This window comes from Cupressus sempervirens, chromosome 5, assembly GCF_028749045.1.
Source record: "Cupressus sempervirens isolate cs-2001-9-10 chromosome 5, ASM2874904v1, whole genome shotgun sequence".
NCBI lineage: Eukaryota > Viridiplantae > Streptophyta > Pinopsida > Cupressales > Cupressaceae > Cupressus > Cupressus sempervirens.
This window is the reverse complement of record NC_143122.1, coordinates 606,157,295-606,172,808: the sequence shown is the minus strand read 5'-3', so window position 1 is coordinate 606,172,808 and position 15,514 is coordinate 606,157,295. Positions and strand designations below refer to the sequence as shown.

Here is a 15,514-nt window from a genome sequence, read left to right as displayed (position 1 = left end):
TTTTATTGGATTTGCGAAAGAATATGAGAAGGATCATGAAAAGATACTACAAGCAGCAAGCAGCGTGGTGAAGTCAACGAAACTCAGGGCGAAGCACAAACCTTGTCCTGTTATGGAAGAAGTTAACGAAAGGCTAGCTAAGTTCATTGTCTTAGCTAAGAAAATGAAAGAAAAGGGAAGATTTATATTAGAAGATCATTTGATGTAAGCCCAAGCAGCAATTTCTCTTTCTTCTAGAATAGGACAAGTGTTTATTTCTGATTGGCCACCATTTTGGTGCCTTCTCATTGGTTGCCACTATTAGACACTTTTCATCGGTCCATTGACGAGGTGGCAGCTTCTCATTGGCCGACGGGGTGGCAACTCTAATTAGGGTTTTGAGGATCCAATCTGGATCATTGATCTTGTTTTGATCTCCATCGTTCGTTGTATTTTTGGCCCCTATATAGGACCATTTGCTCTCATTTGTAAAGTGTCTGAAAAATTGTTGCTAAGATAATACCAAAATCACTCTCTTTTTCATTTTTGTGACTTGCATGGTGATTAAGAACATTGGATGTTATTGCATGGTTTCTACTTCCACATAGTTAGATTTCTTTTCAAGTTGTTAAAGTTGGTTGTGTTTCAAGTTGTTTAAGCAAGAGTAAAGTAGATGGATAGTTGTATGGTAGCATTAGTAAATGTTTGACAAGGATCAATACTAGACCACTAGCATCCTAGCGGCTTGTTGGGAAGCCTTGTGTGGCAAACTAGTTTACTTTCCTTTGAATCCTTGCATCTGTGGAGGTGAGGCCGCTGGTTAACCTTCATTAGATTCGATCCCCGTCCATTTGCTAACCCTCCATTCATAGGAGTAGGAGTAGAATAGTGAGTAGCTGGGTAGTCGAAGTTTAGAGAAGTAAGTCAAGTATCAGAATACACCCATTCACCCTCCACCACCATTGCTTTCCCATCAACATCATCATTGGCAGACACATCCTCCATCATCACCACCACTAACATTATCTGCCACCCACATATTTCACAAACCCATCACCATCACCATCATTCCACCAAAGTCCAAGTCATCCTTGAATGAACAACGTAAAGCCGCCTACGTGATTACCAGTAGATCACATCGATAAACTGTGCATCCAACGGTGTAAGGAACATTGGAGTTATTCTCATATCCCATGAGCAATAACTTTTCAAGAGAGGAATTGTATGTTTGATACTCTGTATTGGATATTCAATTACTAATATGTTATGTAAGTGATACAAAACTTGCATCAACATTATATGGCGCTAAAAGGAGGGCCTGATCGAGGTTCACTGGAAGGTTGAATTGAAGCAGAGATTGACGAGGAATGAGCTTTCAAAGTTAGATTTGAGATGAGAGATCTCTTTTAAAGCAAAAATCAAAAAATTCAAAAAAGGAAGAAAGGTCTCTCAATGGATAGGCGAGTGGATGTTCATCCCATTTGGTCTGATTTGAACAAAAGGTTACCTCCATTGAATTTGTCTCAACTTGCAGCATCAAGGAAATGTAGGATACATGGTACTACGGATCATGGGGAGATGGATTGTTTGGTGTTTCTCTTAAGAGTGGACTTGACATTAAGAGGAAAATTTTCTTTTTCACAAATACATGAGCCTGCAGTCTTTGTCAATTCGGAGGAAGATTTTCTTGTTTTCAAAGAGGATATCAAATCTAGGGAACCAAAAAACATATGCGAAAAACGTTATTGATGCCACGCACATAGTCTCATATATTCAAAGTCTACTTGCCCATCTTGCCAAGACACCATTGACTTGGTCAAGTTTCAATTGGGTTGGTATGAGGAAATATCAGTGGGGGGTGGTAAGAATTTCTTTCAGCTTTCAAGTTGGGCACCACAAAATGAAGAAGATAAGATTTATCAAGAGGATATGATTGATTTTGATGTTCAAGATAACTGAGTGGATGAACCTTCACACATTATATCGCAAGGTGGAGAGGTTGACAAGAAAATTGAGGAAACAATGGAACTTATCCAAGATAGAGAAAGGATGGTAAGCAAAGGTCAACATGTGAGGGCACATGAAGAACTACAAATGGAACATCAAAAGGTGGACGAAAAGGAGATCTTTGGTGAGCCTTCATGCATGATTCAAGGGGTGACCCTTGAGGATGGGTTGCAAGAAGTTTCAAATATCCTTAAAGAGGAAGATAATCGAGTGGGTGAGTTGAACAAGGAATTACAAGATATCACAAGAGAGTTCAAGTATGAGGAAAATATTGATAAACCAATACAAGGTGTTATCCTCACTACATTCTTTGGGGGATGCTTGAAGATCCTATAGAAGGAATACAAAAGGAGTCATTGCCCAAGGCATTTCAAGGGGATCAAGTTGTTGCAAGTGGCATGATTCGCCACCAACTTCGACCTCTAGAAATTTTGCCACTTGAAATGGAAGATGATGGGCCACTCACAAAGACATATGATGTTTCTCCTACCAGTGTTGAAGGTGCTATGTTTGGTGGGAGTCTACATAAAGAATGGCAAGATGTTCCTGAGGAGAGTTCAAATGGAAATTACATGCTAGATGGTGAAGCTCCTATTGGTAAGGATATGCAAGGATTGTTGAGTGGTGATCAAGTTGCTCCCATAGAAAAGGAAAACAAAGAATACTTTGGGTTGATGCTACAGTTGGATACTGTGTTCGAGCAACTTGGAGAGGTGTTTGATGAGGAAAATATCAAGGAATCCTTAATTTTTGAGGATACACTTGAGGAGATTCACAAAGATTCACGGTTCACTGTTCACAAGGACAAGCCTCCAAAGGCGATATTTTATGAGCTTGATTCCAAGATTGATCCTGCCTAGACTACCAATGAGTTTGACGTTGATGCTATTGGGATGGTTGACCACCAACTTTGACTTCCTAAGGCCATGGAGAATTTTCAGGTTCCATTCGAATTCGAGTCATACCAGGTTGTTTCTTTCCCTACTCTTAACCAAATTTTTTTCAGAGTATAAGGATGAGTTTGTGAGATTGAGAACTATCACCCAAACCTTGTTACTTTTGAACACCCTAAGAAACCATGTTAGATTCAGTGTATATATTAGATCGGTTAGTGTTGTCCCTTTAGAGTTTTGTACATAGTTAGGGTAGGTTTGTCTTGGACCATTTGGTTCAAGAGAGTAGTTTAGTTTCCTTTCAGTTGGGTAGATTAAGTTTCCTTTCAGTTGGGTAGATTAAAGTTTCCCTTTCAGTTGGTTAGAGTAGATTTCTTCTAGTTGTTTAGTTTAGGTGTTGTAAGGGAGTTCGAGTTTGATTTGTATCAAGTCATTTGACTTGCAATCTTTTAGCTTCCTTGAGTTGGAGAGCATTTTGGTTTTGGGCCTTTGCAAGTGCGAAGGGGGGTCCATGTTATCACTCGTGGGCAAGGTGTGTAGATTTTACATTTTTGGTGACAAAACAGAGTCTGTCTTGTTCATTTCTCGAATACATTTGACAAGGTTCAGAGGTTAAAGGATGCGTTTAGTTCTTGGTCTATGGTAAGACGTGTACTAAATTTGGGTCGAACTCGATAGGGGTTCTTGAGTTATCTTTGACATGGTTACAACATTCTACTCATACTTAATTGCTCTGAGTCCTTGATGTTTTGAAGTGAAATTAGACTTAGTAAAAAATCATACACCTGCTTCAGCGCCACTGTGGTCTTCCAAACCCTCAGCAAGCTTCATTGCCTACAAACCAAACAAAAGATTAAAAAGAAAAGAAAAAAGAGAAAATATCATGAGAAAAGAGAAAAGCAGTATCAAAGTGAAAATAAAGATAAAATTTGGTTCAAGGGTGTGCAATCATCTCTACCAGTGCTATAAAAATAATCACTAAAGGTAGAACCATGATTGTGGTGCCATAGCGATAACTCCGTCGGGGCTGTAGATGCCTGACTGGCAGTGGGGCTCTATCCAGGTTGCTTTTGAAGTAAGGATATTATAATAACTAAGTTTAATGGATTTGAGAGATTATCAAGTTCCTGTCAAGCGAGGAATAAATCATTTGCACACACGTGAGTAACATTTGGTCCGAGTGCTTAGGTTCAACTTGAGGGGTCTTTCCTTTGTTGAGTGCTTGTCCTTAAGTGGATTTTCGGATAGGCCATCCTGAGATTTTTTGTTCTAAGTTACTTATTTCTTGAAATGTTCAGGAACGTTTCTTTGGGTTGATGCTAGATGTTGTGAGGTTTTCACACCATCGCCCCAAAATTTTTTGGGGACCCCCTTTTTTTGATCGCCTCGGCAATAGTTTTTTGAAGTTGTCCAAAAGTTTTGTTGAGTTTTGAAAATTTTGAGCCTTGGACACCTTCAGGCCAGATGGGAGAGGGCTAGGCTTATTTTCACCCAGTTTCACTCGATTTTCCAGAATGACCAATTTCATCCTTAGGCCGGACAAAATTTTAAAGAGCAACACTTGGTAGGGTAGAATTGTGAATTTTGTATTTAGATGATTTGTTTGAAAATTTGGATATAATTGTAAAAACTTGAGTAATTTTCAAAAAAAGTGAAATTTTGTTAGATCTGGTCTTTTGGAAAATCTTAATCTTTTTTTTGGTGAAGAAAATTAATTTCCATGATGAAATCAAATTGCAAAATCGATTTTAGGCTCTAAGAGAAATGATTTATTTGTGTTAAAATGCTAAAATTGCTTAGCTAAATCAATTGGAATTAAAATTGCAAAATTTAGCTTTAAATGGATTAAATTGCCTCGAAAACTTTTTTGTCTTTAATGAAATTAGTAATTTAATATTGAAAAATGGCTTTTGGCTAGCCAAAATCCAATTTTAATGACGTATTAATTACTAAATCTTCATTAAATGGAAATATTTAACACCTCTAAGGCATTATTTATTTTCTTTTTGCAATTCTGGTCCAAATGGCAATTTAAAAAGTTAATTTTCATCATGGAAAAATTAATTTTGGTTAAGTATTTAATTGTGGGCCATAATTTTGCATTAATTATTTGTTTTCTTTCTCCCAAGGTCCAAGTCGGCCAGCTAGGGAGGGTTTGTGGAGTTGGCTATAAGAGGAAACTCCTTCCTCTTCTTTCCTCACTTCTCATCTTCTCCTCCTTGCTTTTGGGCAAATTTTCTTCTTGGAGCAGCTCTTTGGTGTTGGGCGATTTTCCTTGCAAGGCAGTTTTTTCTCCATTTTTGGCGAGATTTTGGTCTTGAGGGCAGATTTCCCTTCCACTGGCAATTTTTCTTGAGGCAGATTTGGCCCTTGTCTTGGGCGATTTTTGGTTGAAAGGCAGATTTTTCATGGTGTCGGCAATTTTTTGCAAATTCTGATTTTTTTTGCAAGGAGCTGCGATTTTTGCCCTAGGTTGGGAGATTTTATTTGAAGGTGAATTACATGATAAATTTCTGATTTGCAAGTGGATTTGAAATTCTCAAGGTCTGATCCTAAATCCGAAAAGTCACTGTCTGACAATTGGTTAAAGTGAATTTTGATCATTTAGAGTTGAAAGGGGTCCTTAAGTTGACATCCTTCTTTCGTTCTAGTCTAAGGATTGCTTCCCTTGGTTCTACTAGCCTTTTGGTCCACCACTCTACCATCCTATAATAGGGCGACGAGTTGGAGGATGTTGGTGCAAGTAAGAATCCCAAGCAGACAAACACTAAGAAATACAAAGAGGATATGATGCCCAAAACACCTTCCTTCTTGATAATGAAGCGAATAACCGACACCAATATCGGTACAGTAGACATGGTACGGACGGACACACTAAAGGAAGGACAATTCCCCTTGGCAAAGAAGATACATAAGGCAGTTGCACATCACAGGCCAAGCGTCGACACTTCTATTTCAACCATGATGAGCAACATTGGGATAGCACTTGATTTTGAGGATATTGGAGAAGCGGATATCAATGAGACAGATTTTGGATCAAAGTCGGATGAGTTAGGAAAGGTTGCAATCAAGAAAAAGCATTTGGACACCCTTTCCTCTCTCAATGCTTTTATTGGATTTGCAAAAGAATATGAGAAGGATCATGAAAAGATACTACAAGCAGCAAGCAACATGGTGAAGTCAACAGAACTCAGGGCGACGCACACACCTTGTCCTCCTATGGAAGAAGTTAACGAAAGGCTAGCTAAGTTCATTGTCTTAGCTAAGAAAATGAAATAAAAGGGAAGATTTATATTAGAAGATCATTTGATGTAAGCCCAAGCGGCAATTTCTCTTTCTTCTAGAATAGGCCAAGTCTCTATTTCTGATTGGCCACCATTTTGGTGCCTTCTCATTGGTTGCCACTTTAAGACTTTTTTCATTGGTCAATTGACGAGGTGGCAGCTTCTCATTGGTCGATGGGGTGGCAACCCTAATTAGGGTTTTAAGGATCCAATCTGAATTGTTGATCTTGTTTTGATCTCCACCGTCCGTTGTATTTTTGGCCCCTATATGGGGCCATTTGCTCTCATTTGTAAAGTGTCGAAGAAATTGTTGCTAAGATAATACCAAAATCGCTCTCTTTTTCATTGTTGTGACTTGCATGTTGATTAAGAACATTGGGTGTTATTGCATGGTTTCTACTTCCACATAGTTAGATTTCTTTTCAAGTTGTTAAAGCTGGTTGTATTTCAAGTTGTTTAAGCAAGAGTAAAGTAGATGGATAGTTGTATGGTAGCATTAGTAGATGTTTGATAGGGATCAATACTAGACCACTAGCATCCTAGCAGCTTGTTGGGAAGCCTTGTGTGGCAAACTAGTTTACTTTCCTTTGAATCCTTGCATCTGTGGAGGTGGGGCCACTGGTTAACCTTCATTAGATTCGATCTCCATCCATTTGCTAACCTTCCATTCATAGGAGTAGGAGTAGAATAGTGAGTAGCTGGGTAGTCGAAGTTTAGAGAAGGAAGTTAGAGAAGTAAGTCAAGTATCAGAATACACCCATTCACCCTCCACCACCATCGCTTTCCATCAATATCATCATTGGCAGACACATCCTCCATCATCACCACCATCAACATTATCTGCCACCCGCATATTTCACAAACCCATCACCATCACCATCATTCCACCAAATTCCAAGTCATCCTTGAATGAACAACGTAAGGCCGCCTGCGTGATTACTAGCAGATCACATCGATAAACTGAGCGAGTATCTAACAGTGTAAGGAACATTGGAGTTATTCTCATATCCCATGAGCAATAACTTTTCAAGAGAAGAATTGTATGTTTGATACTCCATATCGGTTATTCCATTACTAATATGTTATGTAAGTGATACAAAACTCGCATCAACAAGAGATTAGGTTAGTGTCGTGAATGGAGATGCAGAGTAAATCCCCACAGGGCAGGTAAGTTCCAAGATGGGTAAGGACATGTATTTCCAATACCTTGAGCGAATGTCCCGAGATGGGTTTAAACATGCATTCCTAGTGCCTTGAGGGAGCATGCTTGCAGATTGGTGTCCGAGTGCCCTATGACAAGTAAATACCCATCCTCCTTTGATGCTTAGGAGAGAAGCAAGGAATTGCGGCTCGAGTATCTTATAGATCTTATAAATCATTTATTGTTTCTGAATTCAAATTAATTTAAATGCATAGTGATGTATGTTAATCATTGGAAATGATCAAATAGCAGCTTCCTAGTAGGGAACAATACAGAGATTAAGTAAATTGCCATTTCCAAGCACAAAATGAACCCTAGTTGGTATCTTTAGTGTAAAACAAGTAAAGTCCCAGTTAAGGACACTACACCTAACCTACATAAAATAAGATGGTTGACTAAAACCAGCCCAACCTTGATGATTTCAGTGCCTTTATATTTTTTCTAAGTTGCCGGTGTTCAGTTCCAAGTTCGCGGTTCAAGAACCAATTCGCTGGTTCGACAAAATTTTGGAAAAGGGTTTGGGTTCGTTAGTACAAAAACATGTAAAAAATATATATATATATATATACACGAAGCATGAGTTAGAATTAGAATGTAGCATAGTAGCATAAACACATTTGAACAACAAAAACTTTGAAACAGCATAAACAATAACATATGTGCTCTCCTTCAAGACAAAATAACCTCAAAATGGATAAAGGGTTCCACTCCTTTCAAAGGGATTATTGATGTTGTATTAAAGATGTAATTTCAGTTTATTAGGTGCTTGAATTGAAAAATTTGAGATGCGTTGACAAAGAGTTTATGATTCAATATAAATTATTTGTACTCAAATCAAGATGGTGGAATTATCAGAAATCAGAAACAACTTGTGATAATGGACTGGTCTCGGTATAGGCATGTCAGTAGTTGACAAAAAATAGGACATATTGTTCTGAACACTGACCATTTTGAGAGCCATTAGTGAAAAAGATAAAGAAATTTGTATACATTATGATAATAACATTATAAACATTGGAGATTATGGAGTACTGATTTTGCATCTATCATTTCAGATCTCCACTAAAGTAGTTCGTTACAAACTTACCATCAACAGGATTAACGTTCTATTTCCTGTATTTGGAAACTATTAGCAGTCTAGGTGAAAAGTGAGGTTCTGTTCTATTGCATTTACTTGTTTAAGTCTGCTGTCTGATTTTACTTGTGAGAGTGTTACAAATCACTCTCACACGATTCAGACTTTATTAGCTCTACTTTGTTGGTTCATTTTTTATTATGGCAATCATTAATCATTAATGCTACATATGAAACTTGATGCCACAGCAATAGATCATACAATGTCAAACAATTCTCTTGTTCCTTGGCTGATATATATTTATATTTTAGAAACATCAGATGACAATGAGAGGGCACAAAACCAATTAATAACACCTTCTTAGGTTACATGAACGCCAAAAAATTATCCAAAATTGCAAATAAATCAGTCAAGTTGACATCCGTAGCCGCGGGTTCAACCTTGGTTCAAAATTTTATATGTGGTTCTCCCAGGTTTGAACCCTGGTTCGAACCAGATCGAACCAGGCCTGCAAAAACGAACCCAGGTCGAACCAAGTTCAAACCGGACCCGAATTTCAAACCGGTTCAAACCAGTTCGTGGTCTGGAGGGGCGGGGGAAGGTACCCGTGCAACTTAGTATTTTTCCATACATATCCTTGGGGCAACCTAATACACAGTTTCTATTTTCATTTTTAATACAATGATAATTTTCTAAATAAAACTTACAAAACATTTGCAGCATAATGTTAAAAAACAAGGATCCTGCTACAAAATCAGATAAACAGCATGGAAATTTCTGGTTTCTCTCTTTGCATTCATTTAGCAAAAACTTTATAAAGAACAAAGCTACATAGAATACCTGCCAAAACCAAATTATAGTATCATCAGCTTCATTATACTCATGATATTCTGTGTGTGCCTTCCAATCATTCAAGCAAATGTCTCTGTCATATCCATACAGCATGAGATCAATGTCTTCAGGTTCTAATGCTCGCAGGAACTGTTGATATGTGGAATTAACAAGCAGGTCTTGGAAGCCCTGTGCAAAGCAATTGACCTGCTCTGTCACAGATGTCACAAACTGCCGCTGAATAAGCAAATCCACATACTGATCTCTATTAATGCTGCTCACAACCTTATCCTTTCCACCCGGACAAAGCTCCACTATCTTCCGGGAGCCTAGTTCTTCAACTTCAGTTACAAAAGTAAGCTCCAGAGCATCTGAATCAAGTATCTCCGGATCCAACTCCAAAATTTTTTTGCAACTCAAGTATAACTCAGGATCTGCATCATGGATATCTTCCCAACGGACTGATTCTCCTGCCAGCTGCCTGAAGAATGCACGAGCTAAAACAACATCAATTTGGACCCTGTGCATTAGAGCTAAAGCGATGACTCGACCACAAAACTTGAAATAGGTAAGATGCCCAGGGTTCACCCCAGATGCTGCAGAATGAGGGTAAAAAGTTATCAGTACACTGGTCGAAGATACCTTCATATTTTTCACATTTAACAACAAAGAAGTACTAGATTCTAAAAGTATTTCATACAATTAACCAATTTCAACACAATCACCAACTAGAGGCACTCCCTCTGCTAATTGCAATAAACCCTACTAAAGGAAATTTATTCAACATTAAATTCTCAGTAAGAACTATGTGACAGACTCTATCCAAGCATATATTTTATGCACAAAAAATCAAAGAAAAAGAGTAAAATGTAAGTTAGCTCAATGACTCTTGAAATAACATCCATCTTGAAGCCATCAAAAATTACAATCAAATTCTGAAAAAAAAACAAGTGTAGCAAATCATCACAGCATGACATGAGAATATAAGAGAAGGAAAGACAATATTATACAATTTCTTGTCCAAAAAGCTTATAAAATCTTTCAATGGCCATGATAATAGTCAGATTACCTGGATTAGGGAAAAACCTTCGACGATCATTTGGGCATGAAAGAAAAAGTGCATTCTGTGGATTAAAGATTTCACGGCTTATCAAACAAAACCATTCTCGCAAGACTCCTGGACCGGTTGCCTCCTCAGTAAGAAACTCCACAGATATTCCTCCCTGTAGAATCTCAGGTTCAACATATGCCAATGATTCAAATGAATCTGTGAGCAGCTGAGATCTGTGAACAACAACTTCCTGGCGTTCATCATGATCATCCTGTGGTTCTGGGAGCATTGCCATCACAAGCCGCTTCTTAGACTCAAAATCAAGTAGAAACCCATAGTCAAGTAGCCAAAAGTGATCATCTTTCCAACATGATTGTCTTATAAGAATATTTAAAGCTGTATGGCGAGATTTCAGGATAGATAACATTTCCTCCATGGCCTCATCATATAGTTTGGCAATGGCATGCAAGCCTTTTAAAATCACCAAAAATGGAGTCCAGCCAAATGGGTGGTCCTCAAGTGTTGATGTGCCAGGTGCAACAAGAACATCTTCAACAGCTTCAAAGCAACTATCGATTTCAAGAAGCAGTTTCCTGAAAACTGCTTGAAGCCATTTGTGGGATCCAATCTCCTCCTTCAAGTTGACAGAACAGCTAGCAGTGATGACCAGTTTCTGAGACAGATCTTTTCGAAGACCTTTTTTTTTCTCTCTCATATGAAAACCATAAGATGGCATATGGCATTCACTTCCTTTGAGAGATTCCATGGCTTTACAGAGGGGTATTACAAAAGCCGTGAAATCCTGCCCTTCTTTGAGAGGTATCAAATTATTTACAGCAATATCTTTAAGACTACAAGCCTTTTTAGTCCAGCGCAAAGTCAAACTTGATGACAGCCTATTTGACAGCTCATTCACAAAAGGAGAAAATTCTTGTACGATAGTTGATGCCCTGGCTTCATTAAAATAAGGGCTTCCATGGGCAGCACCAATTGTGTCCAGCATAGAGGCTAGAGAACTACGGCAGACTGGGTATAAACTGTTATTGGGGGCTTTATTGGCTAGCAACTTGCAAAAATCCAAAAGAATAGGAGCGCAATAGCAGTGAACACAACTTGGCAAATACTCATCATTGGATGAAGTAAAAAGCTTTATGCATTCTTCTGCACACTTGGAATTGCTCTCTACTGGGGAAAGCAGCAACATTACCAAAGCTTGGGTAGCTCCCGCAAGCTGAAAGACCTGCATATGATCTGAAGGAGGTGCTGTCTTTTCAGCCATCTTCAAAAAATCTTTTACTCGGTCCCGGACCCTATCCTGTAGCACATTTAGTCTATCACTTTTGCCACACAGCAAGCAGATAATGCTCACTAAATCATTAACAATCCGCCATGAACGTGGAAGTGCTGTGCTTCTCATGCGACCAACCAAATGAAGCATTGCATCGTTGGTAACATTATAGTCTGCCAAAGTCTGATCTTGCTGCAATTGCTTTCCCCAGTAGATAAGCCGTTGTTCGTATGAGGGTAAACCAGTTCTTGACTGGATCATCCTGTGAATAGAATCAACTGTATCATTCAATCTGGCTTGGAGGACTATGGAACGTCCATCTAGAATGGTCCTGACAAAGAACTGTAACTTTAATTCAGAGGAACTAACATCACTATCCATCTCTTTGACTAAATCACCATTGTTTGTGGACTCATTTAAATCAGAACAATCTTGGGAACTTGAACAACTTGAAGTACCAGCATAGAGGCCTTCTGTATGGCCAACATTAGATACATCTAGTGTCTCGGATAAGCATTCGCTCAATGAATTTCCCATATCTTCATCATCTTCTTTCTCCTTTACAAGCATATCATTGTACTTCCCATCATACTCATATTCTCTTGTGTCTATGGATTGCTCTTTATGCTCTCCATTATCAACCAGTTGTGAGATACTATCCAGGGCATCTGATACTGTTTGCATTGAATCTTCTAACTTGTCGATCAATGTGGAGCTAGCAGATATTGGATAATCAAAAGTATAATCAATGGATTGATTGCCCTGAGCAGAGCATTCCATAAGAATTTCTCCCTCTGCCTCGTCAGTTGAAAACTCCATAGTGTCATCTTTGGTTGCGGATGATGAAATTTTACGCACATCAGTAGACGCTTCTTGCAGAAATTCAACTTCAGAAAAATCGGCATCTATCATCATAATTTCATTTCCTACATCAGGACTGTCCGAGTAGATTGCAAACTCTGCTTCACATGGATCCTGCAGAGCAGAGTTATCGAAAGCAGCCTCCTCCACAACACAATTCATTACACATGCACAATTCTCCTCCATTGTCACATTCTCAATTTCACAATTTCCAAGCTGATCACCCGAAAACATTGTCTGTCTCCTCTCTTGCCAACAATCATTTCCAACTTCCCACCTTGGTCTTACACCTATCAATTCAGAAGAATCTACCACACCCTCCAGATCCTCAAGCTTCCGTTTACTTGACACACTTCGAGGCTGCAAAGATGCGACTGACCTTGCCGAAAGCATGAATCCACCCCCCCTGTCAATTACCCTGTCCTCTATCCTACCGAATTGAGGTGACTGAACTGACCGTTCCCCATTGAGCAAGGGAACGGTTTCCATGATTCCACCAGTTCTTATTTCACAAGAGTTTCCTGCACAATGCCCAAAATTGTCCTACCAAGTGTTGTTCTGAACTTTGATTCCTAGCAGCCAAAAGAAAACAAAGCCAATGAGTTAGCAGGCATGCAACCCAACTTCCATAACACAATCGAAATCCTAACATTTTTCTCAATTTTAAGAGATTTCAACTGAATTATCAAAATTTCTACGCTAAAATTGAAGTTCCCATCATTTTCCAAGGATTCAATATTCCAGCTAAATTATCACAGTTTGCAAAACCAATTTCAAAACTTTAAATTTGTTTATGCCATGTTCTATATCTACTTAGTATCACCCTTCTTAACACACCAAATTGTTATTTTTTCATCTACATTTTCAAGGTTGACTCGTCTGAGTTATCCCAGAGCCCTAATCAATGCAAAGTTGCAAACTCCATCCAATTGAATTATTGCAATTTCAAAAACAAAACAAAAGCACTATATGTTTCTTCAGTTTTAACTGACTATCCAACTAAATCAGCAAATTTCCCAAAACAAATGTCAAACTCATTATAACGTTTTCTTCATTTACAAGCCCTATTCACATTAAAATTCTCAATTTCCAAAACCTGAAACGGCGGGGGAAGAACTTTACACATGGAACAAATTTTACGAGGTCGGCGGCCTTTAGCCATTCAACAAAACTGTAAAACAAGTGAGGAATCCGAAAGCATTAGCAAACCTCTTGACAGATTGGAAAACTAATTTTTTTACTCCGCGCCCCAGAACCACCATTTAGAAAACTTATGACAACCTCAAAACCCTATTTTGGTCTAACACTTATGAAAGCCTATACATCGTTGAACCGTCAAAATCGAACTCAGCAAAATTATATGATCGAACAAAAGATGGAAAGGCGGGGGCGAATTCTCAGAGTACATTGATACCTGAAAAAAGTAAAGCCCTTAAAGTCGCTAAATCCTCTGATTTCAAACCATGCTGCAATCTAACGAAAATAAACCCCCCCTCGATTACCAGAATTCTACAAGTTCCGCAGCGAAAAACTGCCGTGAATTAACATGCCCCGATCAAAAACCCATCTTCTCCACCGACAACTTAATCCAACACCATCCCTATAAATTGACCGACCATACCCTAGAAATCTTTTTAGGGCAAATTTGTAAAGCCCTCCGTCCAACTCCACTACGCTAATTATACTCGTGATGAATCTTTCCAAAGCGAACATCGCTTTACATTAGAAGAGCGAAAAACAAACTCAACTGAATCTGAAACCGCCATAAGGGAGTGTTCCAATGGCTTTCTGGTCGTGTTTAAAGATGCCCGCGGTTTAGCCGACGCAAAGCACCAATGCCAACAAAATCAGGAGCCCAGAAAAAATAGCGTGGTTCTATGGGTGGGCAATTGCTGGCGGCTTTCCTTCGTATGCCACGTGGAGGTACCGAATTGAGTTAAGCGGACAGCCTGCCTTAACTCACAGATTTAGCAAATATCAAGCGGACGATTAAGAAGGATCTGTGGTTTACGTGTCGTTGCATGACTGGATGGAGCACCCGGCCATCTGGCATTTTGCAGGTGGTCGGCGCGTGGCGGTGCCGCAGCGGCTGAACAGAGGTGCCACGTCATACCCGCTTTGCTTTGCCAAGGATATTCCCACTTCATCCTCGCTTTGCTTTGAGATGGACTTGTCTTGGTGGCCATAATCTTACAAAAAACCTCACGGCGTGGAAGAAAAGAGGAAATCCTCAATAGTTTAATTTATTATATTATTTGAAAATTACATTGTTCTACATTTAATAATAATAATTATGAAGAGGAGGAGCATCTTTCGAAAGAATTTCTTTTCATGATATTTTTTTCAAGAAGCTGAAGTTGCTATTCAGATTATTCAAGATTATTTAATTTATGATTTATTTTACAAAGAGAGAATTTGTATATTTTGCAATAAGAGTATAGTGGAGATGGATAGCACTTCACATGCACAATTTATTTGATAACAATGAGAACAACTTGAGTACTACCTTTGTGTCAAGGTGCATAAGAGAGGATTAAAAAGAGCATTGAGATCATTTATAGGTTCCTTGGGTCACTTAGATTGTTTAGCCTTGTAGTCATTTAATTTATTATATTATTTGAAAATATATTGTCCTAAATTTTATTAGGAAGAGGAGGAACATCTTTTTAATAGATTTACTTTTTATGATAGCTTTAAGAAGTTGAAGTGGCAATTGAGAGTATTTAAGATTATTTGATTTTATGATTTATTTTATGAAGAGAGAACTTGCATTTTTTTTTTTTTGCAATTAGTGTATAATGGATATGGAATGACACTTCATTATGAAATGTAGTGTATCTAATATGAACACCAATTGAAAGTTGACAACGTGCACAATTTATTTGATAACGATAAGAACAACCTAACTACTACTTTTTTATCAAGGTTTGTAGCAGAGGATTAAAAGGAGCATTAAGATTAATTAGAGATTCCTTGAGACACTTAGATCATTTAGTCTTGTAGACATTAAAAAACTACCACTTGTGTATTTGGATGACAATAAG

The 15,514-nt window shown here is 38.4% G+C and overlaps 1 protein-coding gene across 5 annotated transcripts in view; it reads right to left on the bottom strand.

Moving 5' to 3' along the window:
• The window catches only part of UPL5 (ubiquitin protein ligase 5), a 43,403-nt gene extending 29,006 nt beyond the window's left edge, over positions 1–14,397 (bottom strand). For 2 of the 5 annotated variants that reach the window (XR_016364869.1, XM_089832028.1), the window contains exons 1-3: positions 14,219–14,355; positions 10,340–13,042; positions 9,280–9,866 (exon numbers count right to left, since the gene is read on the bottom strand). Coding sequence is in view for 3 of the 5 variants with exons in the window: in XM_089832028.1 (XP_089688154.1) it covers positions 9,280–9,866; positions 10,340–12,959 (3,207 nt within the window). In the remaining 2 variants the exon portion in view is untranslated. Of the gene's footprint in view, positions 1–9,279; positions 9,867–10,339; positions 13,043–13,592 lie in introns of all 5 variants that reach the window. The other 3 variants (XR_016364868.1, XM_089832026.1, XM_089832027.1) reach the window with 3 other exon arrangements.
• Between the last annotated feature and the right edge of the window lie 1,117 nt (positions 14,398–15,514).